Genomic DNA, 25608 nt, shown 5'->3' on the forward strand with positions numbered 1-25608 from the left:
TTTTAGTTGAGTTGATGTATGCAAGCCAGCTGAAACCCCTGTCTTCAACCGCACATACTTTGTGTGGGAAATGGGACCCTTTATCAATCTCTAGACCCCCTTCTCCCTTCGCACCGACGTTGATCCAGACACACACAAACTTGGAATCAGCAACCGCCAACGTTTGTATTATCAACTTCAGTACACGTTTTTTTGGGACATGCTCTAGCAAAAGGCTGGTTCGGTATATACACCGGTCCTGGCAAATAGGCCCGAGTCCCGAGGGAAATGTCCCCCCCCCCCCCCCCTCTCTCTCTCCCTTAGTCAACTTACCCTGTGATTTTACGCCAAACAATTTGAGTTGTTGGCGACTCTGGGTGAATCCGAGCTTGAAAATGTCAAAGTGAGTGGGGGCCATAGGCCATAACCGCAATGAGCAAAGCGACAGTAATGGTAAGACTACTCACTAGTATCCTCTCAAGTCTAGTCAAGTACCATTTTGCATTGCAAAGTAGTGACCATGCCAATTTTCAACAAAAAGCCAGCGCTCTATCTGACCCAAGGGGATTCCGTCTTACCCATATTTGAAACTGGTCTGGTTCTCAAATCTCTCCTGGGGCTACGTCATAAAAAAGAAAAATAACCTCCTCGTGGAGTGCCTTGTGCAGCGCCCTGTCTTTTTAACTTACTGCTTACTTCAATTGCAGCAATTCTAATCTTTCAACAATCCCACCTTTGCCAGCTGAAAAAGAGACAATAAAAAACCAACAGGGCTTTGGATATATACACTTTAATATCTTTATATACATTTTACGACAAACCATCAAGATCTTCAAGAACACAAACTACTTCTGTTTTTTAATTTTTTATTTACTTGTCCAACAGCAACCACATCTTAATCAGGCGGGAGTTGCAACAAATGTGTCAAAATGTCGTATAACCCCTTACTGTCCACTATACAAGACCCCTTTTCGGACACCACCAACCCTCGGCAGTCGCTCTTGACCATCGAAGAGCCAGTTGCTATCCATACCCAGCCCGATGTACAGTTTGACAACGACCACAAGCCAAGCACGTCGCACCACTCGAGCGCAGCCGGTTCTGACCACACCAGTAGTGACGACCATCGGGGCGACGACGAGGAGGAGGAAGAAGAGGACCAAGAAGAAGGAGAAGAAGAAGATACGTTTGACCCCATCCAGTTCAAACAATCAAACGACGACGACTTGGAGCGCAGTTCCACCGAGTCCTCATTCCAGGATGAGTTTGGCAACAGCTACGACCAAGTCGACTTTGATAACAAGAAATACACCCTGAAGCTCAATTTCAAAGGCACGCGATTGGTCTATTTCACTTCGGCGTTTGTCAGTTTATTTGTGCTGTTGTTTGGATACGAACAGGGTGTATGCAGCGGCATCTTGGCGTTTGAAACGTTTCAAAGCTACTTCAACAACCCGAGCGCGGCTGTCATTGGCGTTGTTATTTCGATTTTGGAGATTGGCGCCATGATAAGCTCGATCTTGGTGGCGAAAATTTCGGATAGGTTCGGGCGCAAGCGCACGATCTTGTTGGGCACGTTTATATTTATAATTGGCGGCAGCTTGCAGAGCTTCTGCCCCAATATGTTTGTGTTTGCCGTGGGGCGTGTTTTCAGTGGATTTGGCGTTGGCATCTTGTCAACGATTGTGCCTTCGTACCAGTGCGAAATCAGTCCCAGCGACGAGAGAGGCAAGTTGGTGTGCGGCGAGTTTACCGGTAATATCAGCGGGTACGCGCTAAGTGTCTGGGTGGACTATTTCTGTTACTTTATTCAAGACATTGGCGACACGAGAAGCCAGCCAAAACTGTTCTTGGCCAACTTGAGCTGGAGGCTACCCTTGTTTATCCAAGTTGCCTTGGCATTCGTCTTGTTTCTCGGGGGGTTTTTCATTGTGGAGAGTCCGCGTTGGCTCTTGGATAATGACCAGGACCAACAAGGGTTCCATGTGTTGAGCTTGCTTTACGACTCGCACCACCTCAACAGCAAGCCCAAGACTGAGTTTTTCATGATCAAAAACTCCATCTTAAGAGAGAGGAAATTGACCCCCAAGGCAGAACGAACATGGAGGCATTTGCTTTTCAATTACAAGCGCAGAGTATTTGTTGCTTGCTCATCACTCATATTTGCCCAATTGAACGGCATAAACATCATTTCATACTACGCACCAATGGTTTTCCTCGAGGCCGGGTTCGATGACTCGGGAGCTTTATTGATGACGGGAGTCAATGGTATCATCTACCTTGCCTCGACCATCCCCCCTTGGTTCTTAGTCGACAAGTGGGGCCGTCGACCGATTTTGATTTTGAGTGGCGTGGCCATGGGGGTGTGTTTATTCCTTGTTTCCGTGTTTATGCTTCTTAACAAGTCGTACACCGCCACTGTTGTTGCCGTGCTTGTGATTATCTACAATGCCTCGTTTGGCTTTGGATTTGGGCCTATTCCGTTTTTGCTTTCCGGTGAATCCTACCCGTTATCGGTGCGTTCCAAAGGTATGTCGCTCGCCGTTTCCTGCAACTGGCTAAGCAACTTTATCGTGGGTCTATTAGCGCCCATATTGAGGCAAAATATCAAGTGGGCCATGTATTTGTTTCCTGCTGGTTCGTGTGTTATCAGTGTCGTGTGCGTGATGATGTTTTACCCTGAGACCAAAGGGATCGAATTGGAGCAGATTGACGAAGTATTTGACGATTTCTACAGAATTTCGCCGTTGAATCGAATGGTTGGCAGCTTGAGAAAGAGACGAGGCAATAGAATCAAGGACAAACAAGGGCGGAGGTTGAATGCCAAATACAATCGTTTAGAGAATGATATACAGAGAAGAGCTAGAGAACATGACGATGATGACGATGATGAAGGTGGTCATGGTAGTACTGCTAACATTGAATTAGAAGCTTTGAATCGGATGGACTATGAATATGATCAGGATAATCATCTTCATAGAGATTGACTATAAAAATGGAAGCGTGTTGCCTCGACAGCCAAAAAAATTAGATACAGCGGGGGGGTTGTTTTTTGTTTTTATATTCTTGTTTGTTATTTTCTTACGTGGTTATAGTTTTTTTTTTTTTCTTCTGCTAGTTTAAATTTGTTGATGGAATTGCAACCTGAACTTCTGAACGTAGAGGCAAACAAATTGGTTTTCTTCGGATAAATAATTTTCTTTTCTTAAAAGTAATACCCGATGACGCTTGGTAGATCGAAAGGCATCTCGATCTCAGTTTCAACGATCAGCACGAGACAGCAAAACGCAAAGAGCGAAGAACAAAAAGCAACAAGCGGAATTCAGAAAGCAGAAATCAAAATTTGAAAGCTAATTTTTTGACCAACGGTGTGGTGTTTTTTGCAACAGTACTGCCTGTCCTGACGGGTGCAAAAAAAAAACAGACCAACAAAAAAAAAGCAAAACGCGAAGGAGCTGGAGAAGAGCAGTCTCCGGCTCATCTCATGGCACTTACCTTCCCCAAATACTAAAAATACATCTAGCAAGATGCAAGATTGTCTAACAGGCTCTCAAATGCCGGGATATATATATGATCGGGGGTGCGGTAAGCTCATGTCAAAATAGAAGCATGCACAAGTGACATCACTTGTGTAGGTGGGTTCATTCGGCATATGCATCGATTTTAGAACACGTTGAAGCAGGCGACGCCGAAAATAGACACCCACCACGGTCTATCGCCGTGGAGGAAATGGGCCGAAGAAGAAGATCGTGAGTTTGGAAAACTTTGAGAAAATGCCGCTAGTGAAGCACACAATCTGTGCGCGAGAGCTACGGCTCATGAAAAATAAAATCTATCTGTACGTATGCCACCTGGATATTCTTCGCTTGGTGGAAAATAAACCGGATTTCCATTGAAGCCATCGACCAACTTGCGATGTGATCGACTCTGTGTGTGTTGTGTGTGACCTCTTCTCTTTTTTTTTTTTTTTTTTTTCGTACGTTCAGTTCATTCCCATGTAGCAACGCAACCTGCCTCAGCAACCTCCCGGCTGGGTTTTGGCTTGTCTCTTCTCTAGTGATAAAAGAGAGAATGACGTGAAACGTTCTGGGGTTTTTTTCACGCTCAAAAGGGAAAGTCATTCCCGAGAAACAACCACTCCGATGTGGGAGAGATTATGCGTGTGCATTGCTGCGTGTTGCTCTAGTGTTTTTTTGTTACCGCATGTTGTGCTGGAGCTTTATCCAAAATTCACCAAATGGACGCTCAAGTAAGTATGTAATGGAATTTGTTGATTTGCGAGCAAAATGGTTACACTGTGGCGGTGTCAATGTTGGTGGTAGTGGGCGGCGGCGGCAGCAGCGGCCTGCAGATTTATCTCACCAACAAAAAAAAAAAAGACCGAGCTAATTAGAACGGACTTTACAGTTGTGCGGTCAATTCTGGTTCTTTTTTTTGTTTTACACTTGCAGTGTTAAACGGTCAAAGGTTAGAGGTTTCCCTTAAAGCTTAAAAATCTCACAAGTACCTCACACAATTGGCGTTTCAAGCTTTTTTGACTTTTCGTCAAGCCACGTTGGCAAACGCCCTGAGTTGGTTAGAAGCGTTTTCTTGTACTGCCCGCATACGCATCGCCAAACGGCCCCAAAATGGCCCTTGTCTCTCGCGCACCTCCTCCCTCCCAAAAAAAGGCAAAACTTTTAAAAAAAATAACTCTACAGAAATTTTGGGCCCGGCCTCAACCACGACGACAACCACCAAAATAAAGATCTAGAAGCTCTGAGAGTCCCACTGTCGAATGGCACCAGAAATATTATCCCGTCGTCCATTTCCCGCCTCTCTCCCGCAAAGAAGGTCACAACTGCATCGTTCAAGTCCGAGAAAAAAATAGGCCGAGACAATATCAGCGCAATAGGTGCAGTTGTTACAAGTCAATCTCTCTTTTTTTTTTTTTCATTTTCAACTCCTTTGAGAGGCCAGAAGGAGAAAAGAAGCCACCCCGTTAGATGGAGAACGCCGACAGAGTTAAAAAGAACCCACCCGATGTTACAGCTCCACGGGCCTTGGGATCTATACTTCGTAGTCAAGTTGCTTTTTGACCACGACATATAACCCCCATTGCAGTTAGTTCAGTTTGCCTTATCTATGGCAAAAAACATGGAACAGCGGGCCTCTTGTGAAATCTGGAACAATAGAATTGAACGGTTGACATCAGTGATTAATCCCCGTCATCTTCATTTCGTCCTTTGCTTTTTTGTCTCTGTCTGTTTCAGTGCCAGTTAGCCGGAGTTGGAAAGGAAGTGAGGTAACTGGTGAAACGGCACTGTCTGTAATAGTAGTTGACTGCTCTGATGTTACTCGTTTTTCCTCAGACACACATACGCCGTTTGTCCTGGGCAAGCACCTCTGTCACTACCCCCATCTCTATCTTCCGCTCTCTCCGCTCGTTTGCAAACAAGAAAAAGAACCAAAAGAAAATATTGTTGATAGCAGGTTCAAGTCGGTGGGCAAAGTTGCGTCAAAGAAAAATTTCCGATCGCTTAATATTATTACCACATTCCGCAGTTATTAAACTACACCCACTTGCACGAGAGGTGTATAAAGAAGAGATTACATCTTGCAAATATTTAACTGGGGGAGGTCAAAATACAAAATCCAAAATAAAAAACAAAAAAAAAAAAAAAAGCTAGAGGATCTAGAAACATATTTATAAAAGGTGTTTCGTCTCTTTTTTTATCAGCTTACCTTATCATCTTATCATCTTCTTACGTTTTTTGAAATTTTCGAGTTTCCATCGTATCCATTTCACTGGTGTATTTTGTTTTTTTTTTTTTTTTGAGATAAGGTTTCACGTGTGTCCAATTCACCTTGGATAGATAAATAGATTTGCCCATATTTATATTTCCTCGGCAGATAGCATCCCCAATTTTACTGCATTTGCCGTTATACAAGTCAACATTCAACAAGGAGTTTCCACGGGAATAAGATATGGTGATAGAGACTGTTCTCACCTCAAGATGGCAGTAATGAACCAAGAAGAAGATTTCCGTGACGAACAGCTTCATTACCCGCAACATGCAAAATACAGTTTCAACAAATCAATAAACATCCCACGCCCAGGAGGTCGTCGGAGCAGACGAGTTTCCAAGTCATCCCCTCGAAGTGCACAGAAGAAAGTCCTAGTTTTCGAAGTTGCCAAACACTCAGTCGACAAGCACCCGCTCGATTCAAACTACTCTTCAAATACCCAGTTTGACACAGATGAAGATGCGGATAAGGAACAAGAAGATGAAGTAGACGAAGAGGAAGAAGATGATGAAGAAGAAGAAGACTCTCAAGAGTCATTAGAAGAGTACGAGTCAGATGACCATTCATTTAGCTCGACTCTGTCTCTTCAATCTAGCTTTACGAGAGATTCGTCATACCAATACCATTCATTCAACAATTCACATTTCACCTATGTGTCTCCAAAATCAACAATCTTGAGTATACCTACAGACAGGTCATTGTCGATTTCGCCCTCAGTTGCCTCATTCAATAGCGTATTCTCCCCAAGACAGCCGGCTTTGATGTCCTTATCGGCAAGTCAAGATTCAGTCTGCACGGGCGTCTCCTCGCAGCCTTTCCACCAATTGTCGTTTTCCTCGGCCACTGTTAAACCGCACAATGCCACCGCCACCAAGTGTGGAAACAGACGCACCTCGACTGACAGTTTGAGCAAGATTTTACAGAATTCAAACACCACAAAGAAATCAATGTATTCCAACTTGACATCCTCCTTTAAACTGCTAAAGATTAAAATTCAACAGTATAACAAGCAAAAGATGATCAACTTGGTTGACGATTCGCCGCAGCTCACAGATGATAAATTCCCCACCACGAGATGCCACCATATGGAAGAGGAGGAGCCTGAAGAATCCCCTTCACAAGAACTCATCACGTTTTTTGAAGAAAACCACCACCAGCTTTCTAGTGGCGACGAGCCACAATCGACGAGTGTGACTCCACAACATCGCTGCGTCAAGTCATCTTTTAAAAACCGAGATTCGCGAATCAACCCGCAGTTTCTCAGATTATACGCTTATGATTTCAACGCAAGAACCAAGTCGCAAACGCTCCCCAACGCACTTACACAAGAAGATCTTCTCCGCATCATTGCCATCAAGCCAGAGCTCAAGAATTTCCACTACCAGTATAACATGTACCGCATTTCAAACATGTCTCGGGAAAAACTTTGGAAGTCGGTGGTGTTACCACCGAGGAAAGACGAGAGCCCCTGCGAGTTTATAGACAGTGAGCATTATATGCAAGATGACGTGGAAGTGGTTCAAAACCACTCGATTACGAGAAAACTGGGCAAGTATTTGCCATGGGATTTGAAGCCAAGCATCAAGCCCGCGGGCGTCTTGCCTGGTGGCAAGTGGGCATTCAATGGGCTTGCACCTAACCTGGGAGTGACCAAGACCCAATTTACAATCAAAGGTTGGTGCAATTCTCGTTGGAGAGATGCTGCAAGTGAAGAGGAAGATTAAATGGGGGAAAGGAGGTAAAGGAGGTAATGAACCTCCAGGTTAATATAGGAATTAATTTCAGTTCAAAGGTAATTTTATAATTTATCGGGGTTTTTATAGAATGAGAAACGAATACTACTTATTTATTCAAAAAAGAAGGAGAAAAAAAAAAGAGAAACCAAAGCAAGACAAAACAAATGTATCACCAACGAAGTTGAAGTTGTTCGGGAGGGGGGGGAGAAGAAACACCCATCAGAGTGATGGCTTGAGCAAGTTGCGTATGGGCAACGCACTAACGAATCCGTGCTCTCTCGGTATCGGACCCAACTCACTGACGGCCATAGAGATGTAGATAGAATAACTGTTGCGTGTGGTAGCGCGTTTCTCTAAACGACGATCACGTGAATTGTATCAGGTCTTCGCCCTACTCACAGCATCGCTAAAAGTAAAAAACGAATTTTTCAGTAGCAGAGCACCACTGAAGTGTTGATATTGGAAACCTCCCCTGCTTACGACCTCTTCAGATCCGTCTCCACAGTAAACATAGACAAAAGCACAGCCATGGCCCCAAAAGGAAAGAAGGTTGCACCAGCACCATTTGCTGCTAAATCAGCCAAGTCCGCTGAATCCAAGAACCCATTAATCGAAGCCGCCCCAAAGAACTTTGGTATTGGTCAATCGATCCAACCAAAGAGAAACTTGTCGAGATTCGTCAAGTGGCCCGAATATGTCAGATTACAAAGACAAAAGAAGATTCTCTCGTTGAGGTTGAAGGTGCCACCAGCAATTGCCCAGTTCAACCAAACTTTGGACAAGAACACCGCTGCTCAAACTTTTAAACTTTTCAACAAGTACAGACCAGAAACCGCATCTGAAAAGAAGGAAAGATTGACCAAGGAAGCCGCAGCTGTTGCCGAGGGCAAGTCTGCTAAGGATGCATCACCTAAACCCGTTGTCGTCAAGTACGGTTTGAACCACGTTGTTTCCTTGATTGAAAACAAAAAGGCTAAATTGGTTTTGATTGCCAACGACGTCGACCCTATTGAATTGGTTGTCTTTTTGCCAGCTTTATGTAAGAAGATGGGTGTTCCATACGCTATCGTCAAGGGTAAGGCCAGATTGGGAACTTTGGTCCACAAAAAGACCTCATCCGTTGCTGCTTTGACTGAAGTTTCATCCGCTGACGAATCGGAATTGTCTAAATTGATCTCAACTATCGATGCTAACTACTTGCAGAAATACGAAGAGAACAAGAAGCACTGGGGTGGTGGTGTTATGGGCTCCAAGGCTAACGACAAGATTGCTAAGAAGGCTAAGATTGCTGCTACTGCTGCTACTGGCCACAACTAAGCTCACGATGAAAAACAACAACAACAACAACAACAACGGCTTATAACTTTCCAAAAAAGAAAAAAACTGTAATAATTTTAATGGAGTATTGATGATGTAGAACTCTACTGGCTCAGCCGTCTCTGGTGTTTTCGTGTGGGATTTAGCGTTTTACTAGTGCAACAAAAACAAAAAAGAAGGGATCTAAACGGGCGCAACAAAGTAAGTCCTTGAGCTTGCTTTGCTAGGATTCCTCTAAGTTCAAGACATTCTTTCTTGCTTTTCGTTGTCTTTTCAAGCAAGAGGTTTACTCCATGTATCCTCGATTTGGGCAAAACAGGGGGGTTGTTATTTGGAGACGCCTAGGGATTTACCCGAGAGAGAGGGAAAGAAAAATCAAATACATCTACACCGATGCAAAATGACAATCACATTTCCCGAACCTTTTTGGTGGGGTTGGTACGCGACAGGTGATCAACTACTACACCAGGCAGAGACAATAACTTGGCTATGCAAATTCGAGAATCTAACGAATAATCATTCATGATTGCACTTGACACGAACCACACCCATTCGAGTTATCCAGAGGTGATTCTTTTCACTGCCCCGCGAATACTCTTTTCCATCAACCGTGGCGTTCCATCTCCGTTCCTGATCCAACCGACAACAACGGGATCTCTCATGAAATGAAAATAATTCCATTCCCAGATATAGTCGGTCAACGCTTGTTTTGGTATGTCTACGGCACGAACAACGAATTGGATTGAAGAAAGAATGAATTAGAAAGCCAGATTTATTATTTTAGACCCACTCCCATGTTGAATATAATATTTTCAAGGTTTTTTTTTTTTACTTTGGTTGAGCTTTGGGTGAAGAGCTTTTCCGGAAAATGGATGAGGAGGGTTATATAAACATAGTTGCGGATTTCAAAACGTTAAAAAACAAAGATGTTTGTTGTTGAAAGAAGCTTGTGACTTTAGGATTTCAAAAGGTGTCAAACGTAGCAATGTCCACAATTAGTGGGGATGGAAAGAGCTCGTCAGTTTTAACAGATGGCAAGCAGGATGGTGCCGGGTTATCTGACCAAGAGTCGGTATATCAAGGATTGGACGATGATAACGCCGAAGTGAGACAGCTTGCTAAAACGTTCACCCGTGAGAGTGCCTATTCTCGTGCCAGAAAATCCACTTCCTCTTCCAACAAGTTTCCACCACCCACTGCGGAGAGCGATGGAGCTCATCATACAGTGGATGAGACTTTAGACCCACGACTTGACCCCGAGTCTGATGAGTTTGAAGCGAAATTTTGGATTCAAAACTTAAAGAACTTGTACGACTCCGATCCAGACTACTATCGACAGGCAAAGCTAGGAGTCGCGTACCGTGACTTGAGAGCCTATGGGCTTGCCAATGACATCGATTACCAAGCCACCGTAGGCAACGCCGTGTGGAAATTGGGGGCTGAGGGGATCAGGTGGATGAGAGGCGCAAAGCCCTCGGACTACTTTGACATCTTAAAGCCCATGGATGCGATAATGAAACCGGGTGAACTCACTGCTGTTCTCGGAAGACCAGGAAGCGGATGCTCGACGTTGCTCAAGACCGTCGCAGTCAACACATACGGGTTCCATATTGGCAAGGAGTCCAAAATCACCTACGACGGATTGTCTTCTGAAGACATCACCAAGAATTTTCGAGGCGAGGTGATTTACTCAGCAGAAACAGATGTGCATTTTCCGCATTTGTTGGTGGGGGACACGTTGGAAATAGCCGCGGCCCTCAGGACTCCTCATAACCGTGCTCCTGGCGTCGATAGAGAAGCCTACGCCAAGCACTTGGCAAGTGCCTACATGGCAATGTATGGATTGTCACACACAAGACACACCAAAGTAGGAAACGATTTCGTTAGAGGTGTCTCTGGCGGTGAAAGGAAAAGAGTCTCCATTGCCGAAGTCTCGCTAAGTCGAGCAAACATTCAATGCTGGGACAATGCCACGAGAGGATTGGATGCCGCCACCGCGTTGGAGTTTATCCGTGCCTTGAAAACGTCAGCTACTGTTTTGGAAACAACGCCCGTTATTGCCATTTACCAATGCTCAAAAGACGCCTACGACTTGTTCAACAAGGTGTGCGTCTTGTACGACGGCTACCAGATCTATTTTGGACCAGCCGACAAAGCGCGCGAATACTTTGTCGATATGGGATACGAGTGCGTTGAACGTCAGACAACTGCCGATTTCTTGACTGCCGTTACCAACCCCGCGGAAAGGGTTGTGCGCGCCGGGTTTGAACATAAAGTACCGAAACTGGCTGTTGAGTTCGAAGCTTATTGGAAGCGGTCAGCGGAATACGCAGCTTTAGTTGCTGAAATAGACCAACATTTCATCGATTGCGAGAAGATGAAAACGAAGCAACTTTTCCATGATTCGCATTCGGCAAAGCAAGCGAATCGGATGAAATCGTCATCTTCGTATACTGTGTCTTTCCCGATGCAAATCAAATACGTGATGCGCAGGAACTTGCTCTTGCTAAAGGGGGACCCTTCGATTGTGATTGCTGCTACTGTGATCCAGCTAGTGATGGCGCTTGTTTTGTCCTCCATATTCTACAACCAAGACGAAACGACGACATCTCTCTACTACCGTGGCGCAGCGTTGTTCTTTGCCGTCTTGTTCAACTCGCTCAATTGTTTGTTGGAGATCATGGCGTTGTTTGACGCTAGGCCAGTTGTGGAAAAGCACCGGAAGTATGCCTTTTATCGACCCGCGGCCGACGCCCTCGCCAGCATAATCACGGAACTCCCCACCAAATTCTTGATGTCGATGGTTTTCAACTTGGCCTACTATTTCATGGTTAATTTCAGACGTGAACCAGGCAGGTTTTTCTTCTTTTTGTTGACTAATGCCTGGGCCACTTTGGTCATGTCGCATTTGTTTAGATCACTTGGTGCCATGTGTCGCACGCTTGCAGGGGCAATGACCCCCGCGGTGCTCTTGCTTTTGTCCATGGTCATTTACACGGGGTTTGTCTTACCGACGACGATGATGTTGGGCTGGGCACGGTGGATCATTTACGTCAATCCCATGGCGTATGTGTTTGAGTCGCTCATGTGTAACGAGTTTCATGATCGTGAGTTTCTATGTTCAACTTTTATCCCCTCGGGGCCCGGGTATGAAGACGCATCGGACGCAAATAGAGTTTGCACAACAATGGGCTCGCGTTCGGGAAGTTTGATTGTGAATGGATCAGATTATATTCAGCTATTGTATGGCTATGACAACTCGCACAGATGGAGAAACTTTGGCATCATTGTTGCGCTCACTTTCTTCTTTTTGCTTACTTATGTTTTACTTACTGAGTTTAACAAGGGCGCGAGACAAAGAGGTGAGATTGCTTTGTTTTTGAAAAGTGCCTTGAAGAATCACCGGAAACAGATGAGTAAGGACGAAGAAAGTGGAGCTGGTGAGACGAGTGAAAAACTCGACGTGCAAGCCAAGGGCGAGGCTGACAGGTTTGAGAATAGCAAGGAATCCTTGTCATCTAGAGAGAGCGACTCCTCGCAAGAGAAAAGCAAGGATGTTTTCTTTTGGAAAAATTTGACTTACCAAGTGAAAATTAAAAAGGAAGATCGAGTCATTTTGAACCACGTCGACGGCTGGGTTAAACCGGGGCAAATCACGGCATTGATGGGCGCTTCCGGTGCTGGTAAGACCACTTTGTTGAACTGTTTATCTGAGCGTGTCACTACTGGTGTCATCACCGATGGTGAAAGAATGGTCAATGGTCACTCGTTGGACTCATCGTTCCAGAGGTCTATTGGGTATGTCCAGCAGCAAGATTTGCACTTGTCTGCCTCAACTGTAAGGGAGGCGTTGCAGTTTTCCGCGTACTTGAGACAGTCCAACAGTGTGTCCAAAAAGGAAAAAGACGAATACGTTGACTACATTATTGACTTGTTGGAAATGACTGCATATGCCGATGCCTTGGTTGGAGTCGCAGGCGAAGGTTTGAACGTGGAGCAGAGAAAGAGATTGACCATTGGTGTTGAGTTAGTCGCCAAGCCCAAGTTGTTGTTGTTCCTCGATGAGCCCACATCCGGTTTGGACTCGCAAACAGCTTGGTCGATTTGTAAGTTGATGAGGAAATTGGCAGACCACGGACAGGCCATCTTGTGCACGATCCACCAGCCTTCCGCTATATTGATGCAAGAGTTTGACAGACTTTTGTTTTTGCAGAAAGGCGGTGAGACTGTGTATTTTGGCGACTTGGGTAAAGGCTGCTGCAAATTGATTGACTACTTTGAGAGCCATGGAGCTGACCCGTGTCCCCCAGATGCCAACCCCGCCGAGTGGATGTTGCACGTTGTTGGCGCAGCACCAGGATCGCATGCAAAAGCAGACTACTTTGAAGTCTGGAGAAACTCCCAAGAGTATCAAGAAATGAGATTAGAGTTGGCTAGTATGGAAACTGAGCTTTCGAAATTACCCAGAGACACCGACCCGGAAATCAGACTCAAGTTCGCTGCTCCCATTTGGAAACAATATCTCTTGGTCAGCTGGAGAGCAATCATACACAAATGGCGAACACCCGAGTACATCTACTCGAAAATGCTATTAGTCATCACTGCTGCTTTATTCAATGGCTTTTCATTCTTCAAAGCGGGCACTTCCTTACAAGGGTTGCAAAACCAAATGTTTTCCGTATTCATGTTCTTCGTCCCCTTCAACACCATGATTCAGCAAATGTACCCGTACTACGTCAAAGATCGAGAAGTCTACGAAACAAGAGAGGCACCCTCGAGAACTTTTGGTTGGTTTTCATTCATCACTGCGCAAATCACCTCAGAGATTCCTTACCAGATTGTTGGTGGAACTTTTTCTTTCTTATGCTGGTACTACCCTGTGGGACTTTACAACAACGCCGCTGTGACCGATACAGTCGCCTCGCGCGGTGTCCTCATGTGGTTGTTCATCACCTCGTTCATGGTGCTCACATCGACGATTGGCCATTTGACAATCTCATTCAACGAGCAGGAAATGAGTGCCGCCAACCTTGCGCTGATGTTCTTTATGATGTGCCTCAATTTCTGCGGCGTGCTCGCGCCACGAGACGCCTTGCCAAAGTTCTGGCTCTTTATGTACTACGTCAGCCCCTTCACTTATTTGATACAGGGCATGCTTTCCAATGGATTAGCAAACAATGTCGTCGTTTGTAAACCTTCAGAGTTGGTTGCCATTGTGCCACCGGAAGGCGTCAGCTGCGAGTCGTATATGCAGCCGTTTATTAGCAACTTTGGCGGCTACGTCGACGCCAGCTCCAATAGCTGTCACTACTGCCAAATGAGCTCGACCAATGTGTTTTTGGCGGGAATCAACGCCATGTACAGCGAAAGATGGAGAAATTATGGAATCGTGATTTCGTTCATCTTGATCAATATCATGCTCGCTACCGTGTTCTACTTTCTTGCTCGTGTCCCGAAAGGAAACAGAGAGAAGAAACTGAAGGAGAAGAGCAGTTAACACTAGACAGTATACACTATGTAAAATTAACACTCTTCTTTGACTTGGCAGAATCAAAACCTCTTCCATATTCACCAGCAAGCTCAATCCGGGGCCACCAGCTGCTCAAAGCCCGCATAGTGCGCCCCGAGGAAGATCTGCAACCCCTTTCCATTTTGTGTCCGCTGCAAGACCAAAAAAGGTAACACGGACATTGCGCATGCAGCCCGTGCTATCCCCGCAAGGGGGTAGTGATAGCGCCGCGAGCATTTTCAGCCCCTCCCATCTCCACTCGACTCCTCTCATGCCACCTTGAACATGTAACGAGTCAACCCAGGGGGAGACCCCCACTCTACGGATCTGCTAAGTCTGTCTGTCCTCTGTCTTTTTTACATTTTTCATTTGGGCCATCGCGCCGAAACGGATGTGGTTACTTATCTCCACACTCGAAAAAACCAGTTCCGTTTTCCGTGATTACAGGTTTAGGGTAGCTAAATTTTTCTTCCTCGAATAAATAACAGGCGATTCTCCAACTTCGTTTTGCGAGGTCGGTTACGAACCACACATATATGTTCTTTCTCCCATCGCTGGAAAAGAGGGTTATATGTATCAAGAGTCCCAGCCGCATCTCCATCCACCACAGATACCTTCCCCCCTTTTTTTTTCCATCAATTTTTACATTTTTATTTATTTTTTTTTGGGGGTTTGATTTGCAAGCAAAATGAAACTGCCGGCTGAGGATAGTGTGTCGATCAGCGATAGCTATCAGGGGTTGCAAGATAATGACCACGATGTGCGGGAGCTTGCACGGTCGCTTACGCGGCAGTCAAAGGACGTTGAGTCAGCTTCGGGGTTGTCTAAATACTTGACCAATATGTCGGAGGTCCCCGGTGTGATACCAGTGGGGAGAACCGACTTGGCGAAATTGGACCCCGACTCCGACGAGTTTGAAGCCAAGTTTTGGGTCAAGAATTTGAAAAAATTGCATGATTTTGATCGGGAGTACTACAAGCCTTCGAGTTTGGGGGTGGCGTATCGGAACTTGAGAACGTACGGGCTTGCTAATGATACCGATTACCAGCCCACTGTGACCAATGCGTTGTGGAAGTTGGCTACCCAGGGGCTCCGGATGCTCAGAAAGGAGAAGGAATCCGAGTTGTTCAATATTTTGAAACACATGGATGCGATAATGAAGCCGGGTGAGTTGACGGTGGTCTTGGGCAGACCCGGTAGTGGCTGTTCGACGTTGCTCAAGACCATCGCAGTTAACACGTATGGTTTCCAAGTCGCCAAGGAGTCGCAAATCACCTACGACGGGTTGACCCCGAAAGAGATCAAGAAAAGCTACAGGGGTGATGTAATTTACTCAGCCGAGACAGATGTCCATTTCCCGCACTTGACCGTGGGGGACACTTTGGAATTTGCAGCCAGGTTCTCCACCCCTAAAAACAGGGGCGAGTGCGTCGATAGAGAAGCCTACGCCAAGCACTTGGCAAGCGTGTATATGGCCACGTATGGGTTGTCACACACAAGACATACCATGGTTGGCAGTAACATTGTACGTGGTGTCTCTGGCGGTGAAAGGAAACGAGTCTCCATCGCCGAGGTATCGCTAAGCGGCTCCAATATACAATGCTGGGATAACGCCACGAGAGGTTTAGACGCAGCCACCGCGTTGGAGTTTATCAGAGCTTTGAAAACCTCGGCTGTTGTTTTAGAGAAGACCCCCTTGATTGCCATTTACCAGTGTTCGCAGGACGCCTATGACTTGTTCGACAAAGTGGTGGTCCTCTACGAAGGCTACCAGATCTTTTTCGGTCGAGCAGACCAAGCCAAGCAGTACTTTATCAACATGGGATACCACTGTCCCGAACGACAAACCACGGCCGATTTCCTCACGTCCATCACCAACCCAGCGGAGCGCGAGGTGCGCCCCGGATTCGAGAAAAAGGTGCCGCGTCTCGCACGCGAGTTTGAATCGTATTGGAAAAGATCTCGCGAGTACCAATCGGTGATTGAAGAAATCAATCAACATTTCCTTGAGTGTGAACGGCTCCACACCAAGAGCGCCTACCGTGCATCTCATGTGGCCAAGCAGGCGAACCGTGTGATGCCGTCTAGCCCCTATACCGTCTCCTTCCCCATGCAGGTCAAGTATATAATGAAACGGAACTGGTTGCGTATGAAAGGGGACCCCTCAATACCCATCTTTTCCGTTTTTGGGCAGTTGGTGATGGGTCTCATCTTGTCCTCGGTGTTTTACAATCTCAATCAAACCACGCAGTCGTTCTACTATAGAGGCGCCGGGATGTTTTTTGCCGTGTTGTACAATGCATTCGCGTCGCTTTTGGAGATCATGGCTCTTTTCGAAGCCAGACCCATCGTTGAAAAACACAAGAAATACGCCCTTTACCGGCCTGCTGCTGACGCACTCGCGAGTATCGCCACTGAGTTGCCCGTGAAACTATGCATGTCAATCTCGTTCAATCTCGTTTTCTACTTTATGGTCAATTTCAGACGTGACCCCGGCCGGTTCTTTTTTTACTGGCTAATGTGCATCTGGTGCACCTTGGTCATGTCCCACTTGTTCCGCTCAATTGGTGCCGTCTCGACCTCGCTCGCTGGGGCAATGACGCCCGCCGTGGTGTTGTTGTTGGCGATGGTGATATACACTGGTTTCGTGATTCCAACAACGCTAATGCTAGGTTGGTCAAGATGGATCAACTACATCAACCCCGTGGGCTATGTCTTTGAATCACTCATGTGTAACGAGTTTCACGATCGTGAGTTTGAGTGTGCAAATTTCATCCCTTCTGGTCCAGGATATGAGAATGTGCCCAATGCGAATCGAGTCTGCACCGTTGTTGGCGCACGATCGGGCAGCACTCTAGTTAACGGTACCGATTACCTAGACGAGCTCTACGGATATTCTAACGCCCACAAATGGCGAAATTTGGGAATCACTATCGGGTTTACGGCGTTTTTCTTGGTCGTATACATCTTTCTTACAGAGTACAACAAGGGTGCCATGCAAAAGGGGGAGATTGTTTTATTTTTGAAAGGATCTTTGAAAAAGCACAAGCGTGAGAAAAGGTCTCACGATGACGACGAGTCTGGTCATGGCACCGTTATCGACGAGAAAGTTTCATATGAGACCACAGCTGAAGCCAGTAGGTCCGAGGACAGGACACCTAGCGATTCGAGCAATAGGATGGAATTAGATGGCAATCGCGAGATTTTCTCCTGGAGGGATTTGTGCTATCAGGTTAAAGTCAAGAACGGAGAACGCGTTCTTTTGGATCACTTGGACGGGTGGGTTAAGCCGGGTCAAGTCACGGCTTTGATTGGAGCAACTGGTGCTGGTAAGACCACCTTGTTGAACACGTTATCGGAACGGTTGACGACAGGGGTGATTACGAAAGGTGTACGAAGGATCAATGGCCACGAACTAGATTCATCTTTTCAAAGGTCGATTGGGTACGCGCAGCAGCAGGATTTGCACTTGCCAGCGTCAACTGTTCGGGAGGCATTGCGGTTTTCAGCCTATTTGCGACAGTCAAACAAGGTCCCCAAGAAGGAAAAGGACGCGTACGTGGAGTACATTATTGACTTGTTGGAAATGACTGCATATGCCGATGCCTTGGTTGGAGTCGCAGGCGAAGGTTTGAACGTGGAGCAGAGAAAGAGATTGACCATTGGTGTTGAGTTAGTCGCCAAGCCCAAGTTGTTGTTGTTCCTCGATGAGCCCACTTCCGGTTTGGACTCGCAAACAGCTTGGTCAATCTGCAAATTGATACGTAAATTGGCAGACCACGGACAGGCCATCTTGTGCACGATCCACCAGCCTTCAGCTATCTTGATGAAGTATTTCGATAGGTTATTGTTTCTACAGCAGGGTGGCCAGACTGTGTATTTTGGCGACTTGGGTGACAATTGCTCGACTTTGATTGACTACTTTGAGAGCCATGGAGCTGACCCGTGTCCCCCAGATGCCAACCCCGCCGAGTGGATGTTGCATGTGATTGGTGCTGCACCAGGGTCCCACGCGAAACAAGACTATTTCAAAGTGTGGCGATCGTCTCAAGAATACCAGGATGTGCAGAACGAGCTAACACGAATGGAGACGGAATTGTCCAAGTTGCCCCGAGACAATGACCCTGAAAGCAGATTGAAATACGCGGCGCCGTTATGGAAGCAGTATTTGATTGTGAGCCAGCGGGTGATTGTGCAAAACTGGAGAACGCCAGTTTACATCTACTCCAAATTGTTCTTGGTCATCGCGGCCGCCTTGTTTAACGGGTTCTCCTTTTACAAAGCCCAAACTTCCATCCAAGGCTTGCAAAATCAAATGTTCTCCATCTTTATGTCATTTATTCCCTTCAACACCTTGGTACAGCAGATGTTACCCTACTTTGTGCGACACCGAGACGTTTACGAAATCCGCGAAGCTCCCTCCAGAACCTTCAGCTGGGCCGCGTTCATCACCGGCCAAATCACGTCGGAGATACCCTTTCAGATGGTGCTCGGCACGTTGGGGTTCATATGCTGGTACTACCCTGTGGGATTATACAAAAACGCCATCCCTACAAATGCAGTCAACGAACGAGCATTTCTCATGTGGTTGTACATGACTGCATTCTACATCTTTACCTCGACCATGGGCCAGTTGTGCATGTCGTTCCTGGAGCACCAGTTGAATGCAAGCAATCTCGCGCTGATGCTCTTTATGCTATGTCTCACCTTTTGCGGGGTCTTGGCCACAAAGGACGCCTTGCCCGGGTTTTGGGTGTTTATGTACTTTTGCAACCCCATCACGTTTATGATCCAGGGGATCTTGGCGGTGGCGTTAGCCAACACCAACGTGGTGTGCAACGAGGCCGAGTTGGTGCCGTTGGTTCCACCCCAGGGCTATACGTGCCAACAGTTTATGGGCCCCTTCATCGCCATGTTTGGAGGCTATCTCGACACTGCGGATGGAAATTGCCGATTCTGTTCCATGAGCGAAACTAACACGTTCTTGACTTCGGTCAATGCTGAATACAGTAAGAGATGGAGAAACTGGGGCATTGTGATTGCGTTCATCATGGGCAACATCGCCTTGACTACGTTTATGTACTGGCTAGCACGCGTGCCGAAGGGCAACAGGGAAAAAATCGGCACAACACTGGACAAAAAAACCAGAATAGAAACGTAAAATATCGTATATAGATGATGAGTAGTTAAAAAAAAAGAAAAGAAAAATTTGAGATTGAACTAGCAGTCTAAGTAAGCTCGACACCAACGTACCTAGATAGGAAGCTAGTTCTGGATGTAGAGATAGAAGCAGGGTTCAGACTGCGTGGCTAGTGGTGTATCTAGATGGGGGTAGATCGAGAAACTTCAACAATAACAGCGCGCACGTGCAACGAGCCGCATGCGGCGCCGCGCGGAAACAGCCGTGGTTTGTGCCTGGCTGATTGGCGACGCCCCCGAGTCACGTGTTCCGCTGGAACGGATGCGGATGCGGATGCGGATGCGGATGCGGAGTTAACTCCCCTGACTGATTTTCCAAACACGAGGGTTTCAAAGGGTGCGGTTGGTGCCGCTTGGAGATGAACCTGACGCGGTTCTTGACCTACTAAGTGGACGGTACGAGAACTGGTCTCACCACGACTGGCGACGACTACACGCTGAAACCTTGCTGCGTGGAGTTGCTTCAGCGAGGATGTGCAGGGTATACTGATTGCGCCACGTCGTCTCTCTACTTCTCTTTCTCTCTACCTTTCTAGCTGACCCGCATTCTATTGTTGGGGATTAGCGTTGAGGGATTTTTTCGGTTCTAGATGATGGACGGGTTCGGGTATCTTGAAATTATCCGGGTAGAAATTATCCGCGACGGATACACCATTGCCCATACGACACAGAACTTTTCCATCGCCAGGATCAGCCAGAAGGATAGCGCACGAGTGACAAAACTCGACCGAGTAGGGATTGCAACTACTGTAATTATTGAAAGGTCTTGAAGTAACCGTTGTGAAGCTACTGGCAAGGATGCCTTTTGAATTGAGGGGGGGTCCCATGACTACACCGCCTTCATATCGGCATGTTTCCGTGTCTCTGTCGTTTAACTTTCGCAACACACTTTTTTGTCTTGCTCTTCAAGACGCCAGCGGAAGCGGCGTTAGCACCCGGACGTGTTGGGGAAAATAAAACTCTCAGCTGCTTTCCGTAGCTCCTAGAGATCCTTAGAGGAAGACGAGACTAGCCCTTACGCATAACATCGAGAAAGCCACGCTGGTGGGCGCCTTCTTTCAATGAGTAATTGCTTGCTTGCTTGCTTGCTTGTTTGTTTGTTTGTTTTCTTGTTTGGTTGTGTTCGATTCCCCCCCTACGGCAAAGCTGTGATTGACTCAATGAAATTCCCTCTCATGGTCTATCGTCGTATCTTGTCAGTCCCTGCGGTGTGGTGCAGGAAGAAGAAAGGGCGGAAAGAAAAAGGAAACGGGAGAAGGCGCCGTTTCCCGCTTTCCGCTTCCCGCTTCCCGTGAAACGGCTATTTTTTACCCGAAAAAAAATTCCTGACCGCAAGAACTTTATTCACCTTGCACCGGGATTTAATTGGATGTCCAGGTGCTATTTGGGATGCTTGTCCTTCATTAATATGGTGGATGCGTTGCCTTTGTATATAAAATGGCAGGGCCATCCCCCTCCCCATTCCCTCTATGCTCAAATGGAACACATTTAACCATTTTTGTTTTTTTCATTTTTTGATTTTGGAGTTGCAAAATCAGAATACCCACAACCATGTCTGATGTTGAGTTGAAAGATGACTCCTTGAACAGACTAGAAAAGTCGTCGAGCAACTCGAGTTCAGACCAGCACTCAATCACCGAGTACCAGGGCTTGCAAGATGACGATAAAAATGTCAGGAAGTTGGCTAGAACCTTCACCCACGACTCGTTTGGCGACAACCCTTCGGCTCTTGGTTTGCACAAGTACCTCACAAACATGTCGCAGGTCCCCGGTGTCAACCCCGTGAGCGAGGCTGATGAGCGGAAATTGGACCCCGAGTCTGACGAATTCGAAGCCAAGTTTTGGGTCAAGAATTTGAAAAAGTTGTTTGAGAGCGATCCCGAGTATTATAAGCCGTCGAGATTGGGCGTTGCCTATCGTGAGCTTCGAGCATATGGGGTTGCTAATGACACCGATTATCAACCAACGGTGACCAATGCGTTGTGGAAGTTGGCTACCCAGGGCGTTAGATTCTTGCGAAAGGAGAAGGAATCTGAATTGTTCAACATTTTAAAGCACATGGATGCGATAATGAAGCCGGGTGAATTAACCGTGGTCTTGGGCAGACCCGGGAGTGGCTGTTCGACGTTGCTCAAGTCAATCGCATGCAACACATATGGGTTCCATATAGGGAAAGAATCACAGATAACGTATGACGGTTTGTCCCAGAAGGACATAGAACAGCATTATAGAGGTGACGTGATTTACTCAGCCGAGACAGACGTTCACTTTCCCCAGTTGAGCGTTGGGGATACCCTAGACTTTGCAGCAAGGCTCAGAACTCCCCAGAATCGTGGTGACGGCGTGTCGAGAGAAGCCTACGCCAAGCATTTGGCAAGTGTCTACATGGCCACCTACGGCTTGTTACACACGAGACACACTAAAGTAGGAAACGATTTCGTTAGAGGTGTATCTGGAGGTGAAAGAAAAAGAGTCTCCATTGCTGAAGCATCATTGAGTGGGGCAAACATACAATGTTGGGATAATGCCACGAGAGGTTTAGACGCAGCCACCGCGTTGGAGTTTATCAGAGCTTTGAAAACCTCGGCTGTTGTTTTAGAGAAGACCCCCTTGATTGCCATTTACCAGTGTTCGCAGGACGCCTATGACTTGTTCGACAAAGTGGTGGTCCTCTACGAAGGCTACCAGATCTTTTTCGGTCGAGCAGACCAAGCCAAGCAGTACTTTATCAACATGGGATACGAATGTCCCGAAAGACAAACCACGGCCGATTTCCTCACGTCCATCACTAACCCAGCGGAAAGAGTTGTGCGACCGGGGTTTGAAAACAAAGTTCCTAGAACTTCCGAAGAGTTTGACAAATTTTGGAAAAGCTCCCCCGAATATACTGCCTTGATTCAAGAAATTGACCAACACTTTGTCGAATGCGAAAAGCTCAACACCAAACAACTATTCCACGATTCACACGTAGCGAGACAAGCAAATCACACAGCACCAACTTCACCATACACGGTTTCGTTCCCCATGCAGGTCAAGTATATAATGAAACGGAACTGGTTGCGTATGAAAGGGGACCCCTCAATACCCATCTTTTCCGTGTTTGGGCAGTTGGTGATGGGTCTCATCTTGTCCTCGGTGTTTTACAATCTCAATCAAACCACGCAGTCATTTTACTTCAGAGGAGCATCAATGTTCTTTGCCGTGTTGTACAATGCATTCGCGTCGCTTTTGGAGATCATGGCTCTTTTCGAAGCCAGACCCATCGTTGAAAAACACAAGAAATACGCCCTTTACCGACCATCAGCCGATGCTCTTGCGGGAATTGTGTCAGAGTTACCCACCAAGTTCCTCATGTCCATGTCATTCAACTTTGTTTTCTACTTTATGGTTAATTTCAGAAGAAACCCTGGACGGTTCTTTTTCTACTGGTTGATGAACGGTTGGTGCACTTTGGTCATGTCTCACTTGTTTAGAACGATTGGTGCCGTGTCGACCTCGCTTGCTGGTGCCATGACTCCAGCTATCGTGTTGTTGTTGGCGATGGTGATATACACTGGTTTCGTTATCCCCACGCCCATGATGTTGGGTTGGTCAAGATGGATCAACTACATCAACCCCGTGGGCTATGTCTTTGAATCACTCATGTGTAACGAGTTTCATGATCGTGAGTTTGAGTGCGCCAACTTTGTGCCCGTTGGTCCTGGATACGAAGGTATTGCAGATGCCAATAGGGTCTGCACCGCAGTCGGGGCACGACCAGGTAGTACGGTTGTGAATGGAACCGACTACATCGAGGGACTTTACAATTACTCCAATGCGCACAAATGGAGAAACTTGGGAATCACCATTGGGTTTGCGGTGTTTTTCTTGTTTGTCTACATTGCCCTTACCGAGATTAACAAGGGTGCCATGCAAAAGGGTGAAATAGTCTTGTTTTTGAAAGGATCCTTGAAGAAGCAAAAGAAGGAAAGGAAATTGAAAGAAGCCAAAACTGACTCTGAATTCGGTGGGATGCCAAACGAAAAAGTCGGCTACGAAGCCGAGGCTGAGGCTAGACAATTCGAAGAAGGAAAGGAGTCCATTTCAGATGCCGATGTTGAGTTCCCAAGCAATAGAGATATTTTCTTTTGGAAAAACTTGACTTACCAAGTGAAAATTAAAAAGGAAGATCGAGTCATTTTGAACCACGTCGACGGCTGGGTTAAACCGGGGCAAATCACGGCATTGATGGGCGCTTCCGGTGCTGGTAAGACCACTTTGTTGAACTGTTTATCTGAGCGTGTCACTACTGGTGTCATCACCGATGGCGAAAGAATGGTCAATGGTCACTCGTTGGACTCATCGTTCCAGAGGTCTATTGGGTATGTCCAGCAGCAAGATTTGCACTTGTCTGCCTCAACTGTAAGGGAGGCGTTGCAGTTTTCCGCGTACTTGAGACAGTCAAATAGTGTGCCCAAGAAGGAGAAGGACGCGTACGTTGACTACATTATTGACTTGTTGGAAATGACTGCATATGCCGATGCCTTGGTTGGTGTTGCAGGCGAAGGTTTGAACGTGGAGCAGAGAAAGAGGTTGACCATTGGTGTTGAGTTAGTCGCCAAGCCCAAGTTGTTGTTGTTCCTCGATGAGCCCACTTCCGGTTTGGACTCGCAAACAGCTTGGTCGATTTGTAAGTTGATGAGGAAATTGGCAGACCACGGACAGGCCATCTTGTGCACGATCCACCAGCCTTCCGCTATATTGATGCAAGAGTTTGACAGACTTTTGTTTTTGCAGAAAGGCGGTGAGACTGTGTATTTTGGCGACTTGGGTAAAGGCTGCTGCAAATTGATTGACTACTTTGAGAGCCATGGAGCTGACCCGTGTCCCCCAGATGCCAACCCTGCCGAGTGGATGTTGCACGTTGTTGGCGCAGCGCCAGGATCGCATGCAAAAGCAGACTACTTTGAAGTCTGGAGAAACTCCCAAGAGTATCAAACCGTTTTACAAGAATTAAACAGAATGGAAACTGAGCTTTCGAAATTGCCCCGTGATGAGGAACCAGAGGCCAAACTTAAATACGCAGCCCCATTGTGGAAGCAATACTTGATTGTCACTTGGAGAGTAATTGTCCAAAACTGGAGAACGCCAGGTTACATCTATTCCAAAATTTTCTTGGTTGTTGCCGCGTCAATCTTTAACGGATTCTCCTTTTTCAAAGCCAACACGTCGATGCAAGGCTTGCAGAATCAAATGTTTTCAATCTTTATGTCATTTATCCCCTTCAACACCCTAGTGCAGCAGATGTTACCATACTATGTCCGCCACAGAGATGTGTACGAAACCAGAGAAGCGCCCTCGCGTACATTCAGCTGGGTCGCGTTCATCACCGGTCAAATCTCCTCAGAGATTCCGTTCCAGTTTGTCATTGGCACCTTGTCTTTCTTTTGTTGGTACTACCCTGTGGGACTATACAGAAACGCCGAGCCAACTGACCTGGTAAACTCGAGAGGCGTACTCATGTGGTTGTTCCTCACTTCGTTCTACATCTACACTTCCACCATGGGTCAATTGTGCATCTCGTTCCAAGAGCTGGAAATCAACGCAGCAAATCTCGCCGTTATGTTGTTCACCATGTGTCTCAACTTTTGCGGTATCTTGGCCTCAAAAACCGCGTTACCTGGGTTCTGGATTTTTATGTACTACTGCAATCCATTCACGTACATGGTTCAAGGCATATTAGCCACAGGGTTAGCCAACACCGAGGTTGTGTGTGGCGCAGCCGAATTAGTGACGGTTATTCCGCCGCTGGGAGAATCCTGCGACTCCTACATGGGCAAGTTTTTGGAAAACTTTGGCGGTTACGTCCGCGTCATTGACGGCGACTGTAAATACTGTCAAATCTCGTCAACAAACACATTCTTGAACAGCGTCAACGCTGAGTTCAGCCAAAGATGGAGAAACTGGGGTATCGTCATTGCTTTCATTGGTGCTAACATTATCTTGACTACTTTCTTTTACTGGTTAGCACGTGTTCCAAAGGGCAACAGGGAGAAGAAACATAAGAAGTAAAAGCGAGAGAGGCGGGACATTAGAGTTATA

At 46.6% G+C, this 25608-nt stretch overlaps 6 protein-coding genes across 6 annotated transcripts; all 6 read left to right on the top strand. All coding sequences in view use genetic code 12, as the record gives it.

Moving 5' to 3' along the window:
• Positions 1–908: 908 nt before the first annotated feature.
• Positions 909–2966, top strand: LODBEIA_P33030 (uncharacterized protein; the record flags this gene model as incomplete). The annotated part of the gene is made up of 1 exon (XM_066973399.1): positions 909–2966. The coding sequence occupies one exon, from the start codon at positions 909–911 to the stop codon at positions 2964–2966; it is 2058 nt and encodes a 685-aa protein (XP_066830241.1).
• A 3009-nt stretch (positions 2967–5975) lies between these two features.
• LODBEIA_P33040 (uncharacterized protein) lies at positions 5976–7490 on the top strand (the record flags this gene model as incomplete). Its single annotated transcript, XM_066973400.1, has 1 exon — positions 5976–7490. The coding sequence occupies one exon, from the start codon at positions 5976–5978 to the stop codon at positions 7488–7490; it is 1515 nt and encodes a 504-aa protein (XP_066830242.1).
• A 540-nt stretch (positions 7491–8030) lies between these two features.
• Positions 8031–8819, top strand: LODBEIA_P33050 (60S ribosomal protein eL8; the record flags this gene model as incomplete). Its single annotated transcript, XM_066973401.1, has 1 exon — positions 8031–8819. One exon carries the CDS (start codon positions 8031–8033, stop codon positions 8817–8819), a length of 789 nt encoding a protein of 262 aa, XP_066830243.1.
• Positions 8820–9804: 985 nt separating this feature from the next.
• On the top strand, positions 9805–14316 carry LODBEIA_P33060 (uncharacterized protein; the record flags this gene model as incomplete). Its single annotated transcript, XM_066973402.1, has 1 exon — positions 9805–14316. The coding sequence occupies one exon, from the start codon at positions 9805–9807 to the stop codon at positions 14314–14316; it is 4512 nt and encodes a 1503-aa protein (XP_066830244.1).
• A 700-nt stretch (positions 14317–15016) lies between these two features.
• On the top strand, positions 15017–19489 carry LODBEIA_P33070 (uncharacterized protein; the record flags this gene model as incomplete). The annotated part of the gene is made up of 1 exon (XM_066973403.1): positions 15017–19489. The coding sequence occupies one exon, from the start codon at positions 15017–15019 to the stop codon at positions 19487–19489; it is 4473 nt and encodes a 1490-aa protein (XP_066830245.1).
• A 1589-nt stretch (positions 19490–21078) lies between these two features.
• LODBEIA_P33080 (uncharacterized protein) lies at positions 21079–25578 on the top strand (the record flags this gene model as incomplete). The annotated part of the gene is made up of 1 exon (XM_066973404.1): positions 21079–25578. The coding sequence occupies one exon, from the start codon at positions 21079–21081 to the stop codon at positions 25576–25578; it is 4500 nt and encodes a 1499-aa protein (XP_066830246.1).
• Positions 25579–25608: the final 30 nt, after the last annotated feature.

This window comes from Lodderomyces beijingensis (assembly GCF_963989305.1).
Source record: "Lodderomyces beijingensis strain CBS 14171 genome assembly, chromosome: 4".
Lineage (NCBI taxonomy): Eukaryota > Fungi > Ascomycota > Pichiomycetes > Serinales > Debaryomycetaceae > Lodderomyces > Lodderomyces beijingensis.